The 21,525-nt window shown below is 46.8% G+C and overlaps 1 protein-coding gene and 1 long non-coding RNA gene across 5 annotated transcripts in view; one reads left to right on the top strand and one right to left on the bottom strand.

Moving 5' to 3' along the window:
• The first annotated feature begins 613 nt into the window (after window positions 1-613).
• Window positions 614-16,471, top strand: LOC118018659. Of its 3 annotated transcripts, none has more exons than XR_004681447.1 (3): window positions 614-1,584; window positions 9,615-9,780; window positions 10,168-10,743. It is a non-coding gene; the product is annotated as an uncharacterized LOC118018659 (long non-coding RNA). The 3 variants fall into 3 exon arrangements; XR_004681448.1 differs by lacking the exon at window positions 614-1,584 and adding an exon at window positions 11,624-11,648 and having other exon boundaries at window positions 8,962-9,780; window positions 10,168-10,235; XR_004681446.1 differs by lacking the exon at window positions 614-1,584 and adding an exon at window positions 15,789-16,471 and having other exon boundaries at window positions 8,965-9,780; window positions 10,168-10,235.
• Window positions 5,831-21,525, bottom strand: part of OSBP2 (oxysterol binding protein 2) — a 167,563-nt gene continuing 151,868 nt past the window's right edge. Inside the window, exons 7-14 of one of the 2 annotated variants that reach the window (XM_035017376.1) lie at window positions 21,211-21,357; window positions 19,887-20,132; window positions 17,270-17,390; window positions 16,880-16,983; window positions 16,710-16,805; window positions 16,446-16,630; window positions 7,684-7,910; window positions 5,831-7,448 (exon numbers count right to left, since the gene is read on the bottom strand). In XM_035017376.1, the coding sequence (XP_034873267.1) occupies window positions 7,303-7,448; window positions 7,684-7,910; window positions 16,446-16,630; window positions 16,710-16,805; window positions 16,880-16,983; window positions 17,270-17,390; window positions 19,887-20,132; window positions 21,211-21,357 (1,272 nt within the window). In that variant the 3' untranslated portion in view covers window positions 5,831-7,302. The remainder of the gene's footprint in view (window positions 7,449-7,683; window positions 7,911-16,445; window positions 16,631-16,709; window positions 16,806-16,879; window positions 16,984-17,269; window positions 17,391-19,886; window positions 20,133-21,210; window positions 21,358-21,525) is intronic. The other variant, XM_035017377.1, reaches the window with a different exon arrangement.

Raw genomic sequence — 21,525 nt, 5'->3', positions numbered from 1 at the left:
ATCTGTAGCATTTATATTTATGTCTTCTTTTTATTTCAAATAGTGTTTTTTAGGTTCATCCATTTCCTCTCTCCTTCCTTCCCTTTCTCTGTCTTCCTTATCAGTGTTGACAATTTTAGTTTTTCAAAGAATCAACCTTAGCTTTTATCATCCTCTCTATTGTGTTTGTTTTCTCTTTGATTAATTTCTGATCTTGATTTCCTTTGAGTTTGTCTTACTCTAACTGGATGGTTAGCTCATTATTTTTTAGTCTTTCTTCTTTTACAACATGAGCTTTCAATGCTATAAGTTTTTCTGTAAATACTGCTTTACCTTTGTCCTATAAGTTTTGATATTTAGCATTTTAATTTTTAACTGTATAATTCTGTTGTTTTCTTCTCTGATCCATTAGTTATTTAAAAGAGTTTCTTAATGTTCAAGAGTGGATTTTTTTTCTAATTGCCTTTTTGTTACTGATTTTGAACTGTCTTCATTTTATTTTATTTTATTTTATTGATAGAGACACAGCAAGAGAGGGAACACAAGCAGGGGGAGTGGGAGAGAGAGAAGCAGGCTTCCTGCCGAGCAGGGAGCCCGATGTGGGGCTCTATCCCAGGACCCCAGGATCATGACCTAAGCCGAAGGCAGACGTTTAACGACTGAGCCATCCAGGCGCCCCAAACTGTCTTCATTTTAGTCTGAGAATGTGGTCTGTGTATTAGTTTTTTGAAATTTGCTGAGGCATTATGACTGGCCCAAATATGTGGTTAATATTCAAAATGTTCCATGTACATTTCAAAAATATATATTCTGCAGTTATGTGTACATTACATCATTTGTTGATTGTGTTGTTGGAAACCTTGCTGATATTTTTTGCCTCTCTGAGCTCTCACTACAGGGAGAGGTATGTTAAAATCTTCCATTGTGATTGTGGATTTATCTGTTTCTCCTTGTGATTGTGTCTGTTTTACTTTATTTTGAGATGTCATTAGGTGCATAGGAGTTTTAGAGCTTTGTGAATTTTATCTTTTATCATTACAAAGTGACTTTTTTATTTATAGGAGTTGACATATAGAAATACATATTTGCCTTAAAGTCTATCTTGTCTGTATATTTATGTTTTCAGTGTATTCTTGTAAACAATATATAGCAAGATTTTGTTTTATTCTAGATACTTTTTATTCTTACCCAAAGATTTAACTTACTTAAATTTTGTGTATTATTGATGCATTACAGACTTATTTCTGTCTGATTTTGTAATTTTTATTCCACCTTATCTGCATTCCTTTTTCCTCCTTCTTGCCTTCTTTTAGATTGACTGAAAATTCCTCCCCCCCGCCCCCCATACACAATGTTTTCCCTTGTTTTGGAAATCCGTTATTCTTTCTTTAGTGATTACTCTGTGTGTTTTACCAAATACTTAACCCACCAAAGTCTAACTCCACAAGTCTCTTAATACTGTTTTAGTAAGTTTTTATTCATACCTTTATTTTCCCTTGGATCCTGAAAGATATTTTCCCTGGGAATACTAACATTTTCTCCTCTAATCACTTCTCTCTTCTTTCTTAGGAGGTCAACTCTTAGTCTGATCAGTGCTCTTTGAAGGTAATTCCCACCACCTACCCCAAAGCTGGCTGCTTTTAAGATTTTGTTTTAAGAGTCTTGCAATTTCACTCTATTGTATTTTGCTGTGGATGTCTTTTTATTTTCCTATCTAGGATTTGTTGAGGTTTACTCTGTATGTTGGTCTTTCTCATGACTTCTTGGAAATTTTAAAATCATTAACTCTTTAAAGAGTTATGCTCCGCGATGCCTTGGTGGCTCAGTCGGTTAAGCGTCTGCCTTCGGCTCAGGTTATGATTCTGGGATCGAGTCCCGCCGTCGGGCTTCTTGCTCAGCAAGGAGCCGGCTTTTCCCTTTGCCTGCCACTCCCCCTGCTTGTGCATGCTCTGTCTCTCTGACAAATAAATCTTAAAAAAAAAAAAAAAAAAGAGTTCTCCATTTTGATTAGACACATATGGGACCTTCTCACTTTATTCTCCATGTCTCTTCTTTCATATTTTTCACATCTTTGTGTTGTATTCTGGATACTTTCTTCAGATCTTACTTCTATGTCACTATTGTCTTCAGTAGTATGTTTTAATATTATTATTTTTAGTGATTTTTTTCTAATTTCTGGAAATTCTTTAGTTTTTTTAAAATAGTGTTCACTCATTTTCAGGAATTAAAATTTTAGAAACCTTCTATTTCTAGAAATATATTACACGTGCTTATTTTATATTCTGTGTTTGATAATTTCACTATATGGAGTTTTATGTCTGATTCTGCTGTTATTTCTGTTGGCCTATGCTCATGGGCCAACTTGTGTATTGTGTTTCCTTGTGTGTTTAGAGATATCACACTGTAAGCTATTCATTTTCCTTGCAGTGTCACATCTGGGATTCCATAAGACCTGGAATGAAGGGGAGAGCCTCAGAGAGGATTTCTTTGCTTCTCTCATGTGACTGGGGACATTGCCAATTTGAGACCATGTTATATTCTCTGCCAAAGTTTTTATTGGACTATCTGATAGTATGTATTTGGCTATTAAACCAAACCAGGAGAGGGTCTGCTCCCAATTACTAATTCTTAGGGGATTCTTTTCTGCTCTGCTTAGGAGTAATCTTTAAGACAAACAGTTTTCCTGTATTTGATTTTGGATTCATTATATCAAAGGTATAGACCTTTGGGAGTCCAGCTTTATGGTGGACATCTGATGTTAAATACCCTACCTTGGAGGGGCACCTGGGTGGCTCAGTTGGTTAAGCAACTGCCTTCGGCTCAGGTCATGATCCTGGAGTCCCGGGATCGAGTCCCGCATCGGACTCCCTGCTCAGCGGGGAGTCTGCTTCTCCCTCTGATCCTCCCCCTCTCATGCTCTCTGTCTCCCATTCTCTCTCAGATTAAAAAAAAAAAAAAAAAAAAAAAATACCCTACCTTGGAAGTGTCATTTGAGGCGGTGAAAACTTAAGCTCACTGGTACGGTAAGTGGCTATGAGGGAAAAGCAGACTTCAGACTCTTCTTACCTTTCCATATTTCTACACTCACTTAATATCTGGCCCAAGTATTCCTTATATTCTTTCCAACTCATGGATGCTTTTAAGATGTTTTAAAATTTTATCTAGCATGCCTAGTATTATACAAGAGTGGTTGATATAATGAATGATTTATAATGAAAAGCTTCCCAACACCGACCCATTCTTGCATTTCTGTGGTAAACCTAACTTGGGCATGGGTTTACCAACTTGAGGTATTAGTCTTTGGTATGTGGCTGGATTCTATTTGCTATTTGGATTTTTGAAAATTTTCTTTTTTTTAAAGATTTTATTTATTTGACACAGAGAGATACAGCGAGAGAGGGAACACAAGCAGGGGGAGTGGGAGAGGGAGAAGCAGGCTTCCTGTGGAGCAGGGAGCCTGATGCGGGGCTCGATCCCAGGACCCTGGGATCATGATCTGAGCCAAAGGCAGATGCTTAACGACTGAGCCACCCAGGCGCCCTGAAAATTCTCTCTTTTTTAAAAGATTTTATTTGACAGAGCATGCACACACAAGCAGGGGGAGAAGTAGAGGGAGAGGGAGAAGCTGGCTCCTCACTGAGCAGGGAGCCCGATGCAGGGCTCAATTCCAGGACCCTAGGATCATGACCTGAACCGAAGGCAGGCATTTAACTGACTGAGCCACCCAGGCGCCCTGAAAATTCTATTTTTTAAAAAGACTTTATTTATTTATTTATTAGAGAGAGAGAGAGCACGCATGAGCAGGGGAGGGGCAAAGGGAGAGGGACAAGCAGACTCCCAACTGGGGAGTCCAGTGTGAGGCTTGATCCTAGAACACCGAGATCATGACCTGGGCTGAAGTCAAAAGCTTAACCAACTGAGCCACCCAGGTTCTGTTCTTAAAGTGAGATTGAAATACACAGTTCTTATATTTTCCGTGCTGTCTTTACCAGGTTTTGTTGTTGAAGTTATGTTGGCCAGCTTCATAAGAAGAATAAGAAACTGCATTGATGGTGTCTCTGTGCTACACTTTGACATTTTTCTATCTGGTGTCCTTTACCCACTTTATTTTGAGCCCCAGCCCTGGGGATAAGGGAACTTCAGGCTTCCTCCCCCACCGTCTGTCAGGAGCAAAGACTTGGATTGTAGAGTTTGTGGGAGCAGGAGTTTCCTAGGTCCCTAGGGTCAGCTCCTCCCAGTTGCCCCCTCACAATTTGTTGCTGCAGCCACACTCTCAGTGGCTCTGGGGAGTATCCCCCCGAGCCTTTGCTCTGTCTGGGCCTTCTGGCCTGGAATTAATTCAACACCTATTTACTGAGCATCTCCTATGTGCCAAGCACTGGGGATGCTATAGTGTGTAAGACAGACATGATTCCTATTCTCATGAAGCTCACAGTCCATTGTGGGGTGGGGGAGATAGTCAACAAATGAATAAAATATATGGTATGACACATCATGCCAGAGTGCAGTGGAGAAAAAGGAAGCAATTTGTTGGTAGCTTTCTAACATGTTTGGGTATATGTAGGTCAAGTCCATGTTCCCCATCTTCTTAAGAATTGCTCTATTCTCTATTATTTTTTGCTTAAGAATTGCTCAATTCTCCCATGTAGATTTCACAATCTATTTGTCAAGTGTTTAAAAAATATTCACAGGATTTTGATTTGGATCATGTTGGATTTGTAGATTTGGGAAGAACCCACATAACTGAGTTGGCCATCTGTGAAGATGGTGTTTTCCTTTTAACTCAGGTCTTCTCTATCATTCAGTAAAATTTTAAAGTTGTATCTGTAAAGGTCTTTTGCATCTTTTTGTCAGATGTACTTTGAGGCCCCATATGGCCTATGTTGCAGAATCTTTTTTTCTATGACCTTTTCTACTCAGTGATGGCTGGTGGATAGACTGCTGAGAGTAGGCTGATCTTCTGTGATCTGGTTAGAGTGGGTTCTAGAACGTCACCCTGATGTCACTCCCTGTTCAGAGCTCTGCCTGGCTCCACTCCAGGCTCTTCCCTCACTTTGTCTCAGTAGACTGGCTTTTGTCACCTCTGGGCTTTGCCCATGTAGCCCATCTTCTCCCTTGGCAGGCCCCCTTCCACTGCCCCCACCCCCCTGGGTTCAGGTTTATGTTGGGGTTGCCTCACCTGCCCTGTACCTTCTAGCCAGTGAGAGCTGCAGGACTAACCAGTGCCTGCCTCCCCACAGGTGGGAAAGCAAGGCCCTGGTAAGGCAAGAGTTGTGCAGGGCCAGCCTTGGATCCCACAGCGCTGGGGCTTCAGGGCAGGTGATTGGAGCCTGGCTCTGCTACTCCTGTGGTGCCCTGCCCCACCCCATCTTCTCACGTGGAAGCACTGGCAGTGGGAGGCCCCCCACAGTGGGCCAGACCAAGCCGCTCTAGGCCCGTCCTGGGAGCTAGTGATCTGAGTTGCTTAGCAACCTGGGACAACAGAAGCAGTCCAAGTTATCGTGGTTATCGAGTAACCCTGGAACTCACCAAGGTGGGCTTCCCTCGAAGAGAAGAGCCGGGTGGGTGCCTTGGCTTGGCCCCAGACAGCCCCAGGCAAAGCTGTGAGCCTTCCCCTAGCTTCTGTCTCTGCCCTCTGCAGCCTTCCTGGCCCAGATCCTGTCACAACGAGTCTTCCACCCCCACCCCCACCCCATTCTCTCCCCTCCCCATTTAGACCAGCTTTTCATTGCTTTCCTCACAGCAGAGCAGAAGAACGTCCCAGGCCCCGCCCCATGCTGCCCTATAGGCTGTCACCTGTCCTGCATCAGCCCTGATCCACCCAGTCACAGACACACTCAGGGACAGGGCCTTGGAAAACTCCAAATCCAAGGTTTTTATTACCGGTCAGAAGGTGCTCCCTCACAAACAGTGTTGAGAAGAGGTACATTGCACAGCTCTGCTGCAGGCCTGGTGGGGCCACCCACCCCACCCAGCCCACCCTGCCTCTTGAGTGGGCACCCTAAGGCATTTCATACGTTGGTGTTTTCACTTTTGTTTTTTTATAAAAACAAAATCAGTCCTGGAGTATACAGAAAAAAACCCTGTGATGAATTTTCAGGACCAAACTTAAGTGGGAGGGGTTGGAGTGGGGGTTCTGAGGGGCGGGGACAGTGGCCACGGTGGCCCAGTACCCCCACCATTGGCAGAAGCCTTTGGAAGGGGGTCCGAGGAGAGGGCAGGGCACAGCTGACAGGAGGGCTAAACTCAGACAGGAGTGCCCTGTCTTCATCATTTTTTAACTTCCACATACCATAGAAATTTAAGCAAAATAGCTATTTTTATATATTTATATATCATATATATATAAATCAGGCAAATAAAAGAGTTCAAGGGGTGTGGAGATGGGCACCCTGAAGGTGCCTGAGGCCGAGGCGGGACACTGGGTCTCTGGTGCCTGTGGGCACCAGCCCAGGCTGAGCCAAATGTTTGTTCTTATTGCTGATCTGGGGCCTGGTTCTGGGGTGGGGAGCACCTGCAGGCCCTGCCCCCCAGCCCTTCCTGGCCTCTCTAGGGCTGGGGAGCAGCCTCAACATGGCCAAGGCAAGGCAAGGGGCTGATGCCCTCAAATCTACGTGGGGGCCGCTCGGCGCCCCCTCCCCCACAGTGGGTGCGGCTGTAGCTCCAGAGACAACTGACTTGTGCTCTCCTGGGCCAGGCGGCCCCTCCAGTTCCCTTCTCTGTGGAGTCCTGTGCTCCCGCTGACTGGGCAGCTCCGATACAGATGTGGCCCTGCTATGTTGAATGACAAAATGCTCCCTGCTCAAAGGGGTCTGGCTTCCTGATGTCTTAAAAAGAAGGGGCTCTTGCCAGGACATGTTTGTGGCAAGAAAGCACACTTAGAAAGTTGTCTGCTAAGTGCTGTGCTAAAAATATTTACTAAAGTCTTGGCTGGAAAGAAATGGAGATCGTTTTTTCTAAAAAAGTCAAATGTGGCTCCTCAGGAGGGGCCAGTGCCTCCCTGGGTGGGGCTGGTGACTGGGGCAGCCCAGGGCCTGGGCCAGCCTGCCTGAGTTGTGTTAACTGGGAGCTGGGGTCCCAGTGGGACCCAAGTCCATAATGAAGGGGCTCCGGTGACCGAGGGCACCTGCGAGCTGAAGAGAATGCAGGTCAGCACTTAACTCCTTCCAAGGTGGGAGCCCCAAAAATGTTTTAAAAAAAGGTGGGGGGAGGTGTGGGGAGGGGGAGGTGTGGGGAGGAGGGCCGTTGAGTACTAAATTGAGTGCATTAAAGAAGAGGTGGACCAGGCTGTGCAGGCGCCTGTATTTGCAGTAGGGGTGGCGCTCAGAAGATGTTGGGGCACATGTGCCAGTCCTGCCTCTCCTTGGCCTCCCAGTAGCCGCCCTTGTACATGCAGGCCGTCTCCCCCGTCAGTGGGTCCAGCCTCTTCTCGAACCACAGCGGCATGTACACATCAGCCTCCTTCTCTGCTGGGCAGGCACAGTGGGCGGGCGGGTGGACAGTGGTCTCTTCCCAGCCCGCCCCCTTCCCTGGTTCCCCCATTCCCTGCCCCCAGGACACAGCTTCCTTCCACCCTGCCTGCCCCCGCACCCTCCCTGTCCCTGGGGTGCCCCTTCCTCCCCCTCTCCCCACCCCTGGGGCATCCCTTCCTTCCGGGAACCGCTCCCCGCCCCCAGGGTCCCCTCTCTCCCCGCCCAGCCTCACCTTCCTCCGTGCCACAGACCCGCGAGCAGGCCTCCAGCCGCCGGCGCCGCGACACCCGCTGCTTCTCCTCCAGCCGCTGCTTCTCCGTGTTGGCCTCGTCCCAGTGCCCCTTCTCCATCAGCCGCTGGTCCGGCCGCAGGCGGCTGTCCGTGGGCGCCACGCCCTCCTCGTGCTCGTTGAGGGTCAGGGCCAGCTCGGAGAAGTAGTACATGTTCTCGGCGTTCTCCCTGTGGCGGCAGGGCGGTGTGAGCGGTCCCGCAGGGCCCCCGGGCCACGTGTCCACCCCTGGAACTCGCCCAGCCAGCGGCTGGCTCCTTCCTCTTTTACTGCCTGCGCCTTGCACACTCGCTCCACCGACTTGGATTTGTTTTGCTACATTCTACTTTTCTGGGAATTTGCCGATTTCCACCCGTTTTTCAATCTCATTACTACTGCTTTAACGACGAGGACGTGGCGATGTCCTCTTTTCACATCTGTGATGTGAGTTAAATGTGCCTTCCCCCCCCATTCTGAACAGTCATGGTGGAGGTTCGTGCACTCTCTTCATTGGTTGAAGATGAAACTTTGTTGATCCTCTTTTAGGTTTTTCTACCTTACTGAGTTTACTTTTATATTCTCCCACTTTGTTGCGGTTTATTTTGCTGTTCTTTTTCCAGCTTCATGAGATGGTTGCTGAGCTCATGATTTTGCAGCTTTTCTTTTCTAATATGTAAGTTTTAGGTTAGGCATTGCCCTCCAAGTACTGCATTAGCTGAATCTCACAGCTTTTATATGTATTACTTTAATTATCATGCACTTTATTTATTTAAGAGAGAGAGTGCCAGCAAGGGGTGGCGGATGGACAGGCAGACTCCACACTGAGCACGGAGGCGGATGGGGGGCTTGATCTCAAGTGAGATCATGAGGCAAACTGAAATCAAGAGGCAGATGCTTAAGGGACTGAGCCATCCAGGCGCCCCTTTATGCAGTTATATTTTCTGATGTCCACTCTATCTTCTTTGATCTGTGGATTAGTTGGAAGTATATTTCTTGAATTTATAAACATTTGGGGATTCTTTCTAGTTATCTTTATTTCTTTTTTTTTTTTAGATTTTATTTATTTATTTGACAGAGAGAGACACAGCGAGAGGGGGAACACAAGCAGGGGGAGTGGGAGAGGGAGAAGCAGGCTCCCTGCAGCCCGATGCGGGACTCGATCCCAGGACCCTGGGATCATGACCCGAGCCGAAGGCAGTTGCTTAACCAACTGAGCCACCCAGGCGCCCTAGTTATCTTTATTTCTAGCATAATTGCTTTGGAAACACAGTATACTGGTATAATCTCAGTTCTTTGAAATTTGCTGAAAGACCCAGTATATGGTCAGTTTTTGCAGATGTTCCATGTATACCTGAAGAGAAAGTGTTTACTGCAGTTGTTCAGTACAGTGTTCTATAATTGGTAGATTCTATGGTTCAAACTTTTTTTTCCCTGTTTCTAGTCATTACTAAGAGCTTTGTTAAAATTTCCTATATTGGTTGTAAATTAATCCATTTCTCCTTGTATTTCTACCAGCTTTTGTGGTAAATATTTTGAGGCTGTGTTTTTTAGGTACATGATAGGTTCAAATTTAAAACCCATCTTAGTGAATTGAACCTTTATCATTATGTCCCCCTTACCTCCCATCTTACCTTTTGTTTTAAAGTCTGTTTTGCAACATTAATATAGCTACAGCAGCTTTTGTTTGTTATTTCTCTGGACATATCTTTTTCCATCCTGTTATTCCAATCTTTTTTTCTTACTTAGATGTAGCTCTTGTAAAACACATATAGTTGGATTTTTAAAACTTATCTGAAATCTTATACCTGTAATGGGAGTAATTAATGTAATTACTGATATGTTGGATTTAAATCTATCTTGTTTTTTTCTTTGTGTTCTCCTTTTTTGGACCTCAGGTGCACAGCTTTGGATTAGTCATGATCCTTGCTACACGACACCCTCTTTTTATTGGTCCTTGCATGGCCTGCTTGACCACCAGAAGAACCTCTAAACAAAAGGTAGAATCCTGACAAAATGTACATCTAACCATATGGAAAACTCACCAATCCATCCCCTTCTCAGGTAGCTGTCACGACTCCTGGGTTCATCAGTCCCTTGCTTACCTTTTAATCTAATTTTATTGCATCTTTACATAGTCTTAAATGTGCATGTATTTATGTGTTTTCATATACATATATTTACATATTTGTTTTTAACTGTGTAAGAAGAAGGGGCACTGGGACGAGGCCAACACGGATGTATGTAATCTTCTGGGACTTGCTTTTTTTTCTTAATATTATACTGCTAAAATTTATATTGTTGCATGTTTCTGTGGTTCATTAGTTTCAACTACTGTGTAATATTCCCTCCTGTGAATAATAACACAGTTATTCATTCAATAAATCTGGGTTGTTTATAAGTTTTTGCTTTGGAGTAATCTTATGCATGGTTCCCATTGTACATTTGCAGGAATTTCTCGAGTATGTAACTAGAAGTGGAACCGCTGGGCTATAGAGTCTGATATTCTTCTTTAGGAGGTAAGGCCAACCTGCTTTTCAACATGGTGACCAGGCACCAATTTGCATTCCCACCAGTGATGGGTAGAAAATATTGTAGATCTACATCTTCTTTAACACTTGATACTGTCAGACTTTTTCATTTTTTTTTAATTAAATGAAGGCAAAATGGTCTCATTGCAGTTTTGATTTTCATTTGCCTGATTACCAGTGATGTTAATCATATTCATATGATGACTGGTCGGTCATATGTATTTGTTCTCGTGTGAAATTCTTGCTCGTGACTCTTGCACTTTTTCTGCCGAATTGTTTTTGCTTTATTTGTGGAGGAGGTGTTCTTGATTTTTTTTTAGTTATTATTTTTAACTGTGGCCAAATACTTTTCATGTATTCACAATACTGATCTGTTGTCAGGAATTAAGTATTGTGATTATCTTCTGCAAATTTATATATTGTCTTTTCATTTTCTTTAAGTTGTCTCTTAACGAGCAAAACTTCTTTTAATGAAAAAAATATTTTAATATAGTTACATGCATCAGAGCTGTTCTGTGTCTTAAGATCTATTTCCTTAAGGTCTAAAAGATACTCATCAGTATTTTCTCCTTAGAGTTAACTTATTGTTTAACAGCAAATCAAGCTTAATACCTTTTCTAAGACCTTTACCTGGAGTCAATTTCTGTTCTAATGTAAGGGAGAGATTCAGGTAATCTTTTTCCATATGGATAACCATTTTCCCAAATCTTTTAGTGAACAGTGCCATCTTTCCACATGATCTCATGTCACCTTTGTTAGGTGATATATACATCCATGGGTCTGTTTCCAGGCTCACTGTTCTATTGCAGCTTCAAAATAAGTCCTAATATCTAGTAGGGCTAGTCCTTATTTCTCTGTTCTTCAGAAATATTCTGGCCCTTTATTCTTCAATAAAAATTTAAAAATCATTATATCAAGCAATGAAAATCACTACTGGGATTTTGTTTGATCTCCTCTTTAGATCATAACATCTTTGTAATACTAAATCTTTCTATTTATGAACATTGTGTCTTTCTCCATTGATTTAGCTCTTCTTTAATATCTCAGTAAAGTTTTACAATTTTCTCTATAGAGGTCTTGAATATAAGATTATTACAAGATTATGTTATTATATTATATATTACATATTATATATTATGTTATTCTATTATTACAAGATTATCTTATTGAATATAAGATTTATTACAAGATCCTCCTCTAGTATGATAATTGTCTTCTCTTAAATTGTATTTCCTAGTTGTTTTCTTTTAGTGTGTAGAAATGCAACTGACTTTTGCATATAACCTTATAATAAGACACCTAAAATGCTTTTTCTGAATCTACTGAGATTTATTAATGTGATGAATTCATTTGTGGATTTTCTTTTTTTTTAAAAGATTTTATTTATTTATTTGACAGAGAGAGAGAGACAGCGAGAGAGGGAACACAAGCAGGGTGAGTGGGAGAGGGAGAAGCAGGCTTCCTGCTGAGCAGGGAGCCTGATGTAGGGCTTGATCCCAGGACCCTGGGATCATGACCTGAACTGAAGGCAGACGCTTAATGACTGAGCCACCCAGGCGCCCCTGGATTTTCTAACATAAAATCATCTTTGCATGCCCATGATAAATGCAACAGGATTGATGAATGCTTTCTTTTTTATACACTGTTGGATTTTCTGATGTCTTATTTTGGAATTTTGCTTATATATTCATGAGTGAAATAGGGTAGAACTTTAATTTTCCTATGACTCTTTTAGGTTGGTTTGGTATCAGGGTTATACTGGCCTCACGTATAGGAAAAGAGAGCATTTCTTCTTTTCCTTTGGTCTGGAAGATTTTATATACTATTGGGATAATATATTTCTTGAAAATTTGGTAGAATTCACCTACAAAATTAACTGGGCTTTGTGTTTTCCTGTGAGAATTTTTAAACTACCTCTTCAGTTTCTTTGATTATAGGACTAGTCATGCTTTTCATTTCTTTTAGACTCAGTTCTTGTTATATTTTTCTAAGAATTTGTCCTCATCTGAATTTTAATTCTCTCTTAGTACTTTGTATGTCATATTAAACTCTTCATTAATAATATTTATTTCTATATTCTCTCTTGGTAAGTCTTGCCAATAGTTTTCTGTCAGTTTTTTTTTTCTTGAAGAATCAACTTTTGGCTTTTTAAACTTCTCTATTTTATTTTTTCTATTTTACTAATCTCTGCTCTTATTTTTAAAGTCAGTTTTTTTCTTTCTTCTGGTTTATATGTTGACCTTTCTCTAATTTCTTAGATTAGAAACTCAGAAAAGAAATAGTCTCAAAATGAATGAGCTTGTTTATGTGCCTATTTAAGGCAATCCATTTCCTTTAAAGCACTGCCTTTCTTACATCCATTCTCAATTTTAGGTATTTTATTTTATTTTATATTAAGATTTTATTTATTTATTTAAGAGACAGAGAGAACAAGAAGCGGGGCAGAGGGACAGGTAGAAGCAGGCTCCCTGCTGAGCAGGGAGCCAGATGTGAGGCTTGATCCCAGGACCTGGGATCATGACCTGAGCCGAAGGCAGACACTTAACTGACTGAGCCACCCAGTTGCCCCAATTTTATGTATTTTAAAACTTCCATTCTAATTTATTATTTTACCCATGGGTTATTTAGCAACCTAACAATTTTTTCCAAACACGTGAGGACTTTTTGTCATCTTGTTCATAACTTCTGACTTAGTTGTCTTATCATAGATGTGGTCTGTATGCTACCCTCTAAATTTGTTGAGTCTTTCTTTAGGGTTCAGTACACAATAGATCTTTGCATACATTCCATGTCTACTGGGTAAAAGGTATGTTCCATTATTGTTGCAACTGCAAGTATGTGGACATCCTGTGTTGTTTTGATCTCTTCAGATCCTTGTTGATCCCACCCCTGCTCTGACCGATCAACAAGTGAGAGAGGTATATTGAAGTCTCTCAATCTCCCACCATGGTGATGGATTTATCAATTTCTCCCTTTACTATCAATATATGCTTTGTATAATTTTGAGGCTGTTTCATTACATGCATAGTGAAACTCATATCTTCTTGAAGAACTCAGACTTTTATCATGTAGCAATTCTTCCATCCCTAGTAATGCTTTTGTCTTATTAAAGTCTATTTTATCTGATATTAATATAGCTGTTGTAGCTTTTTCAGTTAGTATTCCCATGATATGTCTTTTCCTTTCAACCTCTGCATGTCTTTGTTTTTGACATCTCTTAGAAGGTGCATATATCTGGATTTTAAAAAAATCCAGTCAGTCAGTATTTTGCTTTTTGACTGGTGAGTTTCAGCTACTTTTATTTGTTATGCTTGGGCCTATTCCTATTGTGTTGATTTACTGTTTTTATTTGTCCTTTTTCTTTTTAGTTTTTTCTTACTATTTTAACATCTTATATTTGTCTCTTCCTTCTAATAAGAACTTAGCAATCCTTCACATCCCTTGGTGTCCGTTTCAACTCCCCTCAGATCCTGACATGTTAACATTATCTACATCTTAAATTCTGCATTACTATGGGAATATTTCTCTTTTACTTCATATGTCTTTTGCAGCAACTTCTGGATTTTTTTTTCTCCCCCTTTTAAAGTACTATGTCTAGGGGCGCCTGGGTGGCTCAGTTGGTTAAGCATCCAACTCTTGATTTCAGCTCTGGTCATGATCTCACATAATCTCAGAGTCTTAAGCTTGAGCCCCATGTCAGCTAAGCACCAGGTGTTTGGATCCTGGTTAAGATTGTCTCTCTCGGGGGGCACCTGGGTGGCTCAGTTGGTTAAGCGACTGCCTTCGGCTCAGGTCATGATCCTGGAGTCCCAGGATCGAGTCCCGCATCGGGCTCCCTGCTCGGCAGGGAGTCTGCTTCTCCCTCTGACCCTCCCCCGTCTCATGCTCTCTCTATCTCATTCTCTCTCTCAAATAAATAAATAAAATCTTTGAAAAAAAAAAAAAAAAAAAAAAGATTGTCTCTCTCGGGCGCCTGGGTGGCTCAGTTGGTTAAGCGACTGCCTTCGGCTCAGGTCATGGTCCCGGGGTCCTGGGATCGAGTCCCACATCGGGCTCCCTGCTCTGCGGGGAGCCTGCTTCTCCCTCTCCCACTCACCCTGCTTGTGTTCCCTCTCTCGCTGTGTCTCTCTCTGTCAAATAAATAAATAAAATATTAAAAAAAAAAAAAAGATTGTCTCTCTCCCTCCCCTGCCCCACCCGTTTGCTCTCTCTCTAAAATAAATAAACAAACAAACTACTATGTCTAATACCATTTTCGTTGTGGGTTTTGTGTGGCAAACCTTCTGAGGCTGTTTGCCTGACGACATTTGTTGTTGTTGTTGTTATGTGCTCATTATTAAATGATAGCTCGTCTGGATAAAAATCTTAATCTTCTAATTTTGCTTTCTTCATTACTTGAAAATATTACTCCAAACATTGGCTATTGAAAGATGTCAATCTTTCTGACTGCCAATCTGATTCTTTTTTTTTTTTTTTTTTTAAAGATTTTATTTATTTGACAGAGACATAGCGTGAGAAGGAACACAAGCAGGGGGAGCGGAAGAGCGAGAAGCAGGCTTCCCGCTGAGCAGGGAGCCCGATGCGGGGCTCGATCCCAGGACTCTGGGATCATGACCTGAGCCGAAGGCAGACGCTTAACGACTGAGCCACCCAGGCGCCCCTGTCAATCTGATTCTTTATCCTTCGTTGTAATCTGCTTGTAGTCCTCTCTTGAAGCTACTAGAATTTTCTCTTTGGCATTTTTAATTTTCACTATAGTGTGGTCTTGGTGAAAGCTTTTCTTTATCTCTTGTCTCTGGAACTCCACAGGCCCTTCAACTCAAGGTCTCCCATCTCTGTTTTTATTCTGGGAAATTTATCTCCATTATTTAACTATTTCTCTTTCCTTTCCATTTTTATTTCTTTCTTTCCCTTCCAGGATTCCAGTTAAACATTATTTTAGTGGTTGTTCTAGGAATTATGCAGACTTCACATAGCCAAAAGTTACCGCACATCTTGACCTTCCTGAGTTGCACAAAGGCCTTTGAGAAGTTTCCTTCCATTTATCCCTCTTCTGACTTATATGATCACACAGTTGTATTTTGTTTAGATTCTAAAACCCGCAAGACATTTCTATTCTTATTTACTGTTCACTTAGGTTCACGTAGTTTTTGTTCTTCATTCATTCACACATCTCAGATCTTCCATCTGGGATCACTTTCCTTCTGCAGGAGGTATATCCTTTAATGTGGGTCTGCTGGTGGCAAAATGAGTTTTTATTAGTCTGAAAATAAAATATTTCAACACTCTGTAAACATGTTCTTGCTGGGTGTATAATCATCGGCTGGCAGTGAGTCTTTCTGCACATGGAAGATCTCATTTGACCGTCTTCAAGCTTCCATCATTGCTGAGGAAGAGACCGCTGTCAGTCTGCTATTCCTCAGAAAGTCATACAGGTCTTTTTCACAACTCTTTGATTTAGTTTCAGCAGTTCCACTGTATAGATTTGGTGTGGAAGATTCTTTTCTGTTTGCTCTTCAGATATGGTCTCTTTCTTTCTAGACTCTGACTAGAAGTACCCTAGACCCTGCTCTCAAACCTGACGTGCGCATGGCTGCCCTCGGGATCTTCCTGAGATTCTCACTCTTATGGGCTCCCAGGGCTGCTGGTGATGCTGCTCCAGGGACTCCCTCTGGGTCACTAGGTGGTAAGCTTTCTCTCTGTTAGCTTTTTGTCTTTGCCAGGTTTTGTCTCTCTATTTGAAGTGTTTCTTTTCTTCTGTTGATGGATTGTATTAAACCTTCCCCATTGGAGTTCTCAAGTTCAGTTACTTAATTTTTCCTTTGTAGAATTTGTTTTGCTCTCTTTGGAACCTGCTGTGTCACTTTTTATAGTTTTCTGTTTCTTGCACTGATTTTCACATTTGGTTTTCATTCCTTGGACTGTGGGGACTCTGTCCTTATCAGCCTGTTTAAAGTCTGCATAGAACTTGCTACCACCGGATAAGGTCACGCTTATTTACGGCCGAGTGTCTGGCTCCCACACTGGGATGTCAGCTGCAGAACACCGTCTCTGCCTGCGTGTGGACAGAACCGTCCCGACCCCAGTGCCTGCTGCTCGCTTCTTGCCTGGCCGGCAGGCTCCCTGGCCTGTCCTCTGCCCCTTGCCTCTGTTTCCCGCTCCCTGCCTGCTCTTTACCCGCCCTGCAGCCCCACTCACGGCAGCGGGTACTTCTTCCACAACAGCTTGGCTGGAAGCGTCTGGTACACTGTCTTCTGCTTCCCATCCGAGCCGGGGCTGCTGGGGTTGCTTTGCACAATCTTGGCGCACTCCATCTGTTCATCCCATGAGCCTGACAGCACGTAGTGGGCTTTGCCGTGGCTGTCACTCACCACTCCTGTCACCTGTGGACATGGGCAGGATTGGCATAGGCACACGCCCCACCCCAGGCCCCCCAACGCTCCAAGAGGTGGCCTTGCTTACCTTCCGGGCTACCTCTTTGGAGAAGTAGCTGTAGGGCAAGAACTTCAGCTGGCACCGGTCCTGGGTCTTATGGTTCACAATCTCGATGTCCCCTGTCTGGTGAGGGAGGGTAGTGGTCAGTGGCCCACTTCGAGGCCACACGCCCCCCCTCCCTGAGGGCACCGCCTGACCTGGTCGATCCAGAGCTTGCCCACAATGATGTTATGTACAGTTGAGGTGCTCTTCCTCCACACGTAGTGATTCCCACTGGCCTGGAATTCTAAGTGGATGGCACCTAAAGGCCAGATATAGGGTCAGAGGTCACGGTTTGCCATGCTAGACCCCAGCCAGCCTGCCTGCTCACAGTCCCAGGGTCCTGACAACTGGAAGCAGTACTCATGTCGACTGGGGACAGGACATAGGCCAGGGAGGCATCCAGGAAGCCTGGGGAGGTGGGGAACAGATTTGCAGAGAGACTAATGTCACTCCTGGAGGCCCCAAGCTGGCTTCTGGGTTGGTAAAACCCTCCCCCTTATCCCGAATGTCTTTCTGTCCTGGGAGAGCACAGGGCTCCAGCTCACCTAGAGGCATGATGGAGAGGTATTTTCCCCGGAACTTGCTGGAGATGGTGATCTCCTGCCAGAGGCTCCAGCCATGCTTGGAGAACACGTAGTGTGCAGCTGATGGTGGGTGGTGGCTCACCTGAGACCAGACCCACAGGACATGAGCGTCTGCTGGACGTGGGCCCAGGCCTGCTCCCCAACCAGCTAAGTGGGGGGGACAGCCTGCCCTGTGCTCAGCACGACCAGCTCCATGGCCCTGGGAGCAGGCCCCCGGGAAGGACGGTGCTCTGAGTGGAAAAGCAAGGGTGCGGCAGTGGGACCGGCCTGGGCGGCTGTCCTGGGCTTGCTGTGGTTGGGAGAAGGGGGCCGAGGCATCTCTCCGCTGGACTTGGGCTCTGAAATGGGGTGACGACAGAGCCTGGCCTCAAGGAGGCCCCTGTGACAAGTTGTGCTGAGGGCTAGGAAGCGAGGTGTGATGCTCTAGCGAGGGCTTCTGTGTCCACTCTCCAGGTGGCCACCCCACTCATCCGCAAAGGGCCATGTTGCACAGGGGGCCCAGGTCGGGGAAGCCATTTGAACTGAGTGGCAGCGTTGGGCCCTGCCTCCCTCCTGGGCAGTCTGGCTGCAGAGCAGGAGTCCGCGGAGGGTGGCGCAGCAAGCTCTGCACAGCCCCGCGGGGGCCCCCTAGCACCTTCCGCCTCCTCTCACGGCACTGGGCGCCCCTGATGGCTGTCTCACCTGCTAGTACGCCCCTGTCAACTTCCCCTTGTTTGTTCTTCCTCATTTCTGTGGCTCCTTTGGTCACAGGTCCTGGGGCCCAGCCTCTCCCCAGCTTCCTCACTCCCTAGGGCACCTCTTCGCTGAGTCACAGCCTCAGTCAGGCTCCGGCCCCAGCCTTGCGCTGGGACTGGCGCCGTGCGCTCCAGCTGCCCACTGGATGCTTCCACTCCGGCGGCTCTTTGGACTGACCAGAGTTCCTGCCGTGCCCGCATGCATTGCTCATTGCCTCCTGTCACCATCAGTGGTACCTCACTGCCTTTTGGGTTTGAGTCCCAGGTCAAACCCGCCAACCATTCCTTGTCGCCCAAGGCCAGGGCCCCATGTGCCCTAGAGCCCAGCACACTGGCAAACTCAGGGATGGGACCCCAAGGGGCTGGCCCTGGCGCTCTGCGTCATGGCTTCCTGCTCAGGCCGATGACCTAGTCTTAACAGCTGCTCACACCAAATGCTTTGGAGTCATCCCTGGCCCTCTTTCTTGTGTGCCTGCTCTAATCCTTAGCAAATCTAGGCTGTTCTTTCTTCAAAATGCATCTAGGAGCCACCCCTCCCCCTCACCAGGCCACAGTGGGTGGCGCAGAGCGTCTGTAGGCTTTACTCTCTGCTGCAGGGGTTGGGGGGTGGGGGCATAAAACAAGGCCGGTGTCCTGACTCCTCCACCTGCCACACAGAGTGAAACCGGAGGCCTTAGGCTGCCTGCCCACTCCCTGTCTGACCTGTGCGCTCCTTTCTCCCTCACTCTGGGCTTCAGCCAGCTTTCTAAAGGAGCCAGAACCATCTGTCATACACAGCACCTGTCCCTCACTGCCCGCCTCAGGAGAACAGGCACCCCATCCGCTCACTTCCCAGCTGCTGGGGCTTTTGGGGGTACTTGGTCAACTCTATTGAATGAAGAAATGAATTCACTCAGTAGTTCAGGCCAAGAACGCCAGGGTCATCCTTGCTACTTTCCCTTGCCTCCCTCCCTCCCTCCTTTGCCCTCTCTCCCCACATCCAAAGCATTAGCAAATCCCCAGGCTCTACTTTCTAAGCAGCTTGTGCTCTGCCCTCCCACGTCCCCCTGGTGTGGCCACCCTAACCAGCTTCCTGTAGGGCTACACTGCAGCCAGAGCACGCCTTTTCAACTAGCCACCAGACTGTGAAACGTCTGCTTTCTGAGCTCCACCCCAGGCCCAGAACAGAGCCTGGCCCACGGCCCATGTCCAGCAGCCCACCTGGGAAGCTCTATGTTGGGTGCCTTCATGCAGCACTTAACTGGGTCCTCCCAGCACCCAGGGAGGTACCAACAGAATCACCCCTTCAGACAAGGGCGCCAAAGCTCAGGCTGAGATGCTACTGTGGAGGCTCCCAGACCCCAGGGCCTGGGTTTGGTTTTGCTCCGTGAGGAGAATATGCATCTCTGTGGGGAAGGCATAGAGAAGGGATGGGGGCGAGCTGACCTCGCCGCCCCCCAGGGCAGGACCTCTGGACCCGAGAAGCTCCTCATATTCCAGGCCTGTACCATCACTGACCAGGGTGCCCACACGGCGCGGGCTCCCCTCTGCCTGCCACCTCCGCCACTCTGGTCCACCCGGACTCCCCGATAGCACCGCATACATGTCCCTCGAGTGTTGCTGCATGGTTCCTGACAGAGGGGATGGGGGGGCCCTCCCCTTCCCCACACACCAGCCCTGACTCTGTCCTCACCCGGCTGTCTCCAGGAGACCTGCCCCTGCTGCAGGAGGCCCAGCTGCTGATTGGACCTCGTCTTGGCCCTGTGGGCACGGGCATGTCAGGGACAGAGGCCGCGTCCCATTCATCTCGCTAGGACCCCCAGGCCCAGCAGGAGTGGCTTGGCCAGAGCGTGCGTGGGCCTCACCTGCTCGCAGAGGGAGCGCAGGCCCATGTCATCGAGGCGGTCCAGCTCAAAGGTCTCCCCCAGCATGGGGTTGAAGGGCTTGGCGATGCGGTGCACAGTGGTGGAGTAGGAGGACACAGAGAAGGCGGCCACCAGGCACATCTGCTCTGCCGAGCTGGTGCAGTGCACCGCCTTGTCCAGCAGGTGGTGGTACTCCAGGTCCTCCGTCAGCCGCTGGAGCATGGACAGGGGCTCGTTAAAGTTGACCTGTGGACAGGCGGCCGTCAGGCGCTGCTCCCAGCGCGGGCCTGGCGTCGGCACGGCACCCTTGTTCTCCTCAGGGGTTCGTGGACACTGCCGCTCAGATGGCACCTTCACAGTCAGGATCCTCTGATGACCCTGTCTAAAGCCCTGTCTGAACCCGCGGCTCCATGCGCTCGCCTCCGGCCCTCACCGCTCTTGGACCTGCTGTCTCTCGGACCCTCTCACTATGGTTACTGTCACTCTCCCCTCCTAGGATGTAAATGCCACAAAGACCAGAGTTTCTGACTTGTTCAGCACCGAGTCAGAATCAGTGAGTGAGTGGATGGATGGGTGGCTGGCTGAGTAGGTTTTCCTCCTATTCTGAGCTATTATGCTAGTCTTCTGGTGAAAGCTCCTGGAGGTGCCCCCCCATCCTGGCCTTGGACAGGGCAGGGTCACTCACCATGCTGGGCTGCGACCCTGGGCCAGCCATCAGGCAGGGACTGCCCTGCATTCTCCCCTTTCATCCTCCCAACACTGTTATGTGGGCGCCATTACTCTCCCCACTTTGCAGGTGTGGGCACAGAGGCCGGAGATGTGAAGGGGTTTGTCCCGGGGCACACAGTGAGGCCAAGTCTGGCCCGAACCCCAAACTCTTCCTCCCTGGAGATGCCATCAGAGCCTGGTGGCACGCAGATGCCAACCCCGCCCTCAGCCCGCTGTGTGACCTGGCCGGCGTGGGCGCCAGAGACCGCTCCCCGCCCAGAGGAGGGCCCAGTCCTGCCACTCCCCATCTATGAGGTCAGGACAGCTGGCACACCGTGAAGCCCTGTCAGGTGCAGAGGCGCTGTGGGGGTCCCCACATCTCTGATCAATGCAGACTCCTTCGCTCCTTTCCTCAGAGCCTGAGACCTCTGCTCTCAGGGGATTTTGGCAATGTCGTTGAACACGACTGGATAATTTGTTACATGCTCCTCAGGTGTCCTTAAGAAAATGACACCCAGGCTGCTGGTACTTCACAGAGGCCATTCCTTCTCATCCATCACAAAAAAGCCCCCCCACCCCCCGGACCCACTGCAGCTGCCCCGCCCCAGCCCCCTACCGGCATGGGGATCTTGGAGAGCTCCCGGCCGATGCAGTTCTTCATGATGCTCCAGAGATTAAGGCTGTAGTTGGGTTTGTCAGGGATGCGGACACGCCTCTTGACTTTAGGGGGGCCCTTGGGCACAAGCGAGGCACCATCTAGCACCTGCCAGAGAGAACATGCCTGTGAGCGGAGGCCAGGGTGCCCCTTCAGCCCCCCAGCCCTGGCCCTCACCTCTACCCAGTGCAGTCCGAGCACTGAGCTGGCCACTGGCATGGCGCTGGCACGGGGGCAGTCTGGCTGATGGGTCAGACCAGGATGAAGGCAGCCAGG

This window comes from Mirounga leonina, unplaced genomic scaffold (assembly GCF_011800145.1).
Source record: "Mirounga leonina isolate KUSES-001 unplaced genomic scaffold, KU_Mleo_1.0 Mir_171, whole genome shotgun sequence".
NCBI classification, from domain to species: Eukaryota; Metazoa; Chordata; class Mammalia; order Carnivora; family Phocidae; genus Mirounga; species Mirounga leonina.
Note: the sequence above shows the minus strand (reverse complement) of the source record. Positions and strands in the feature narration are given on the sequence as shown.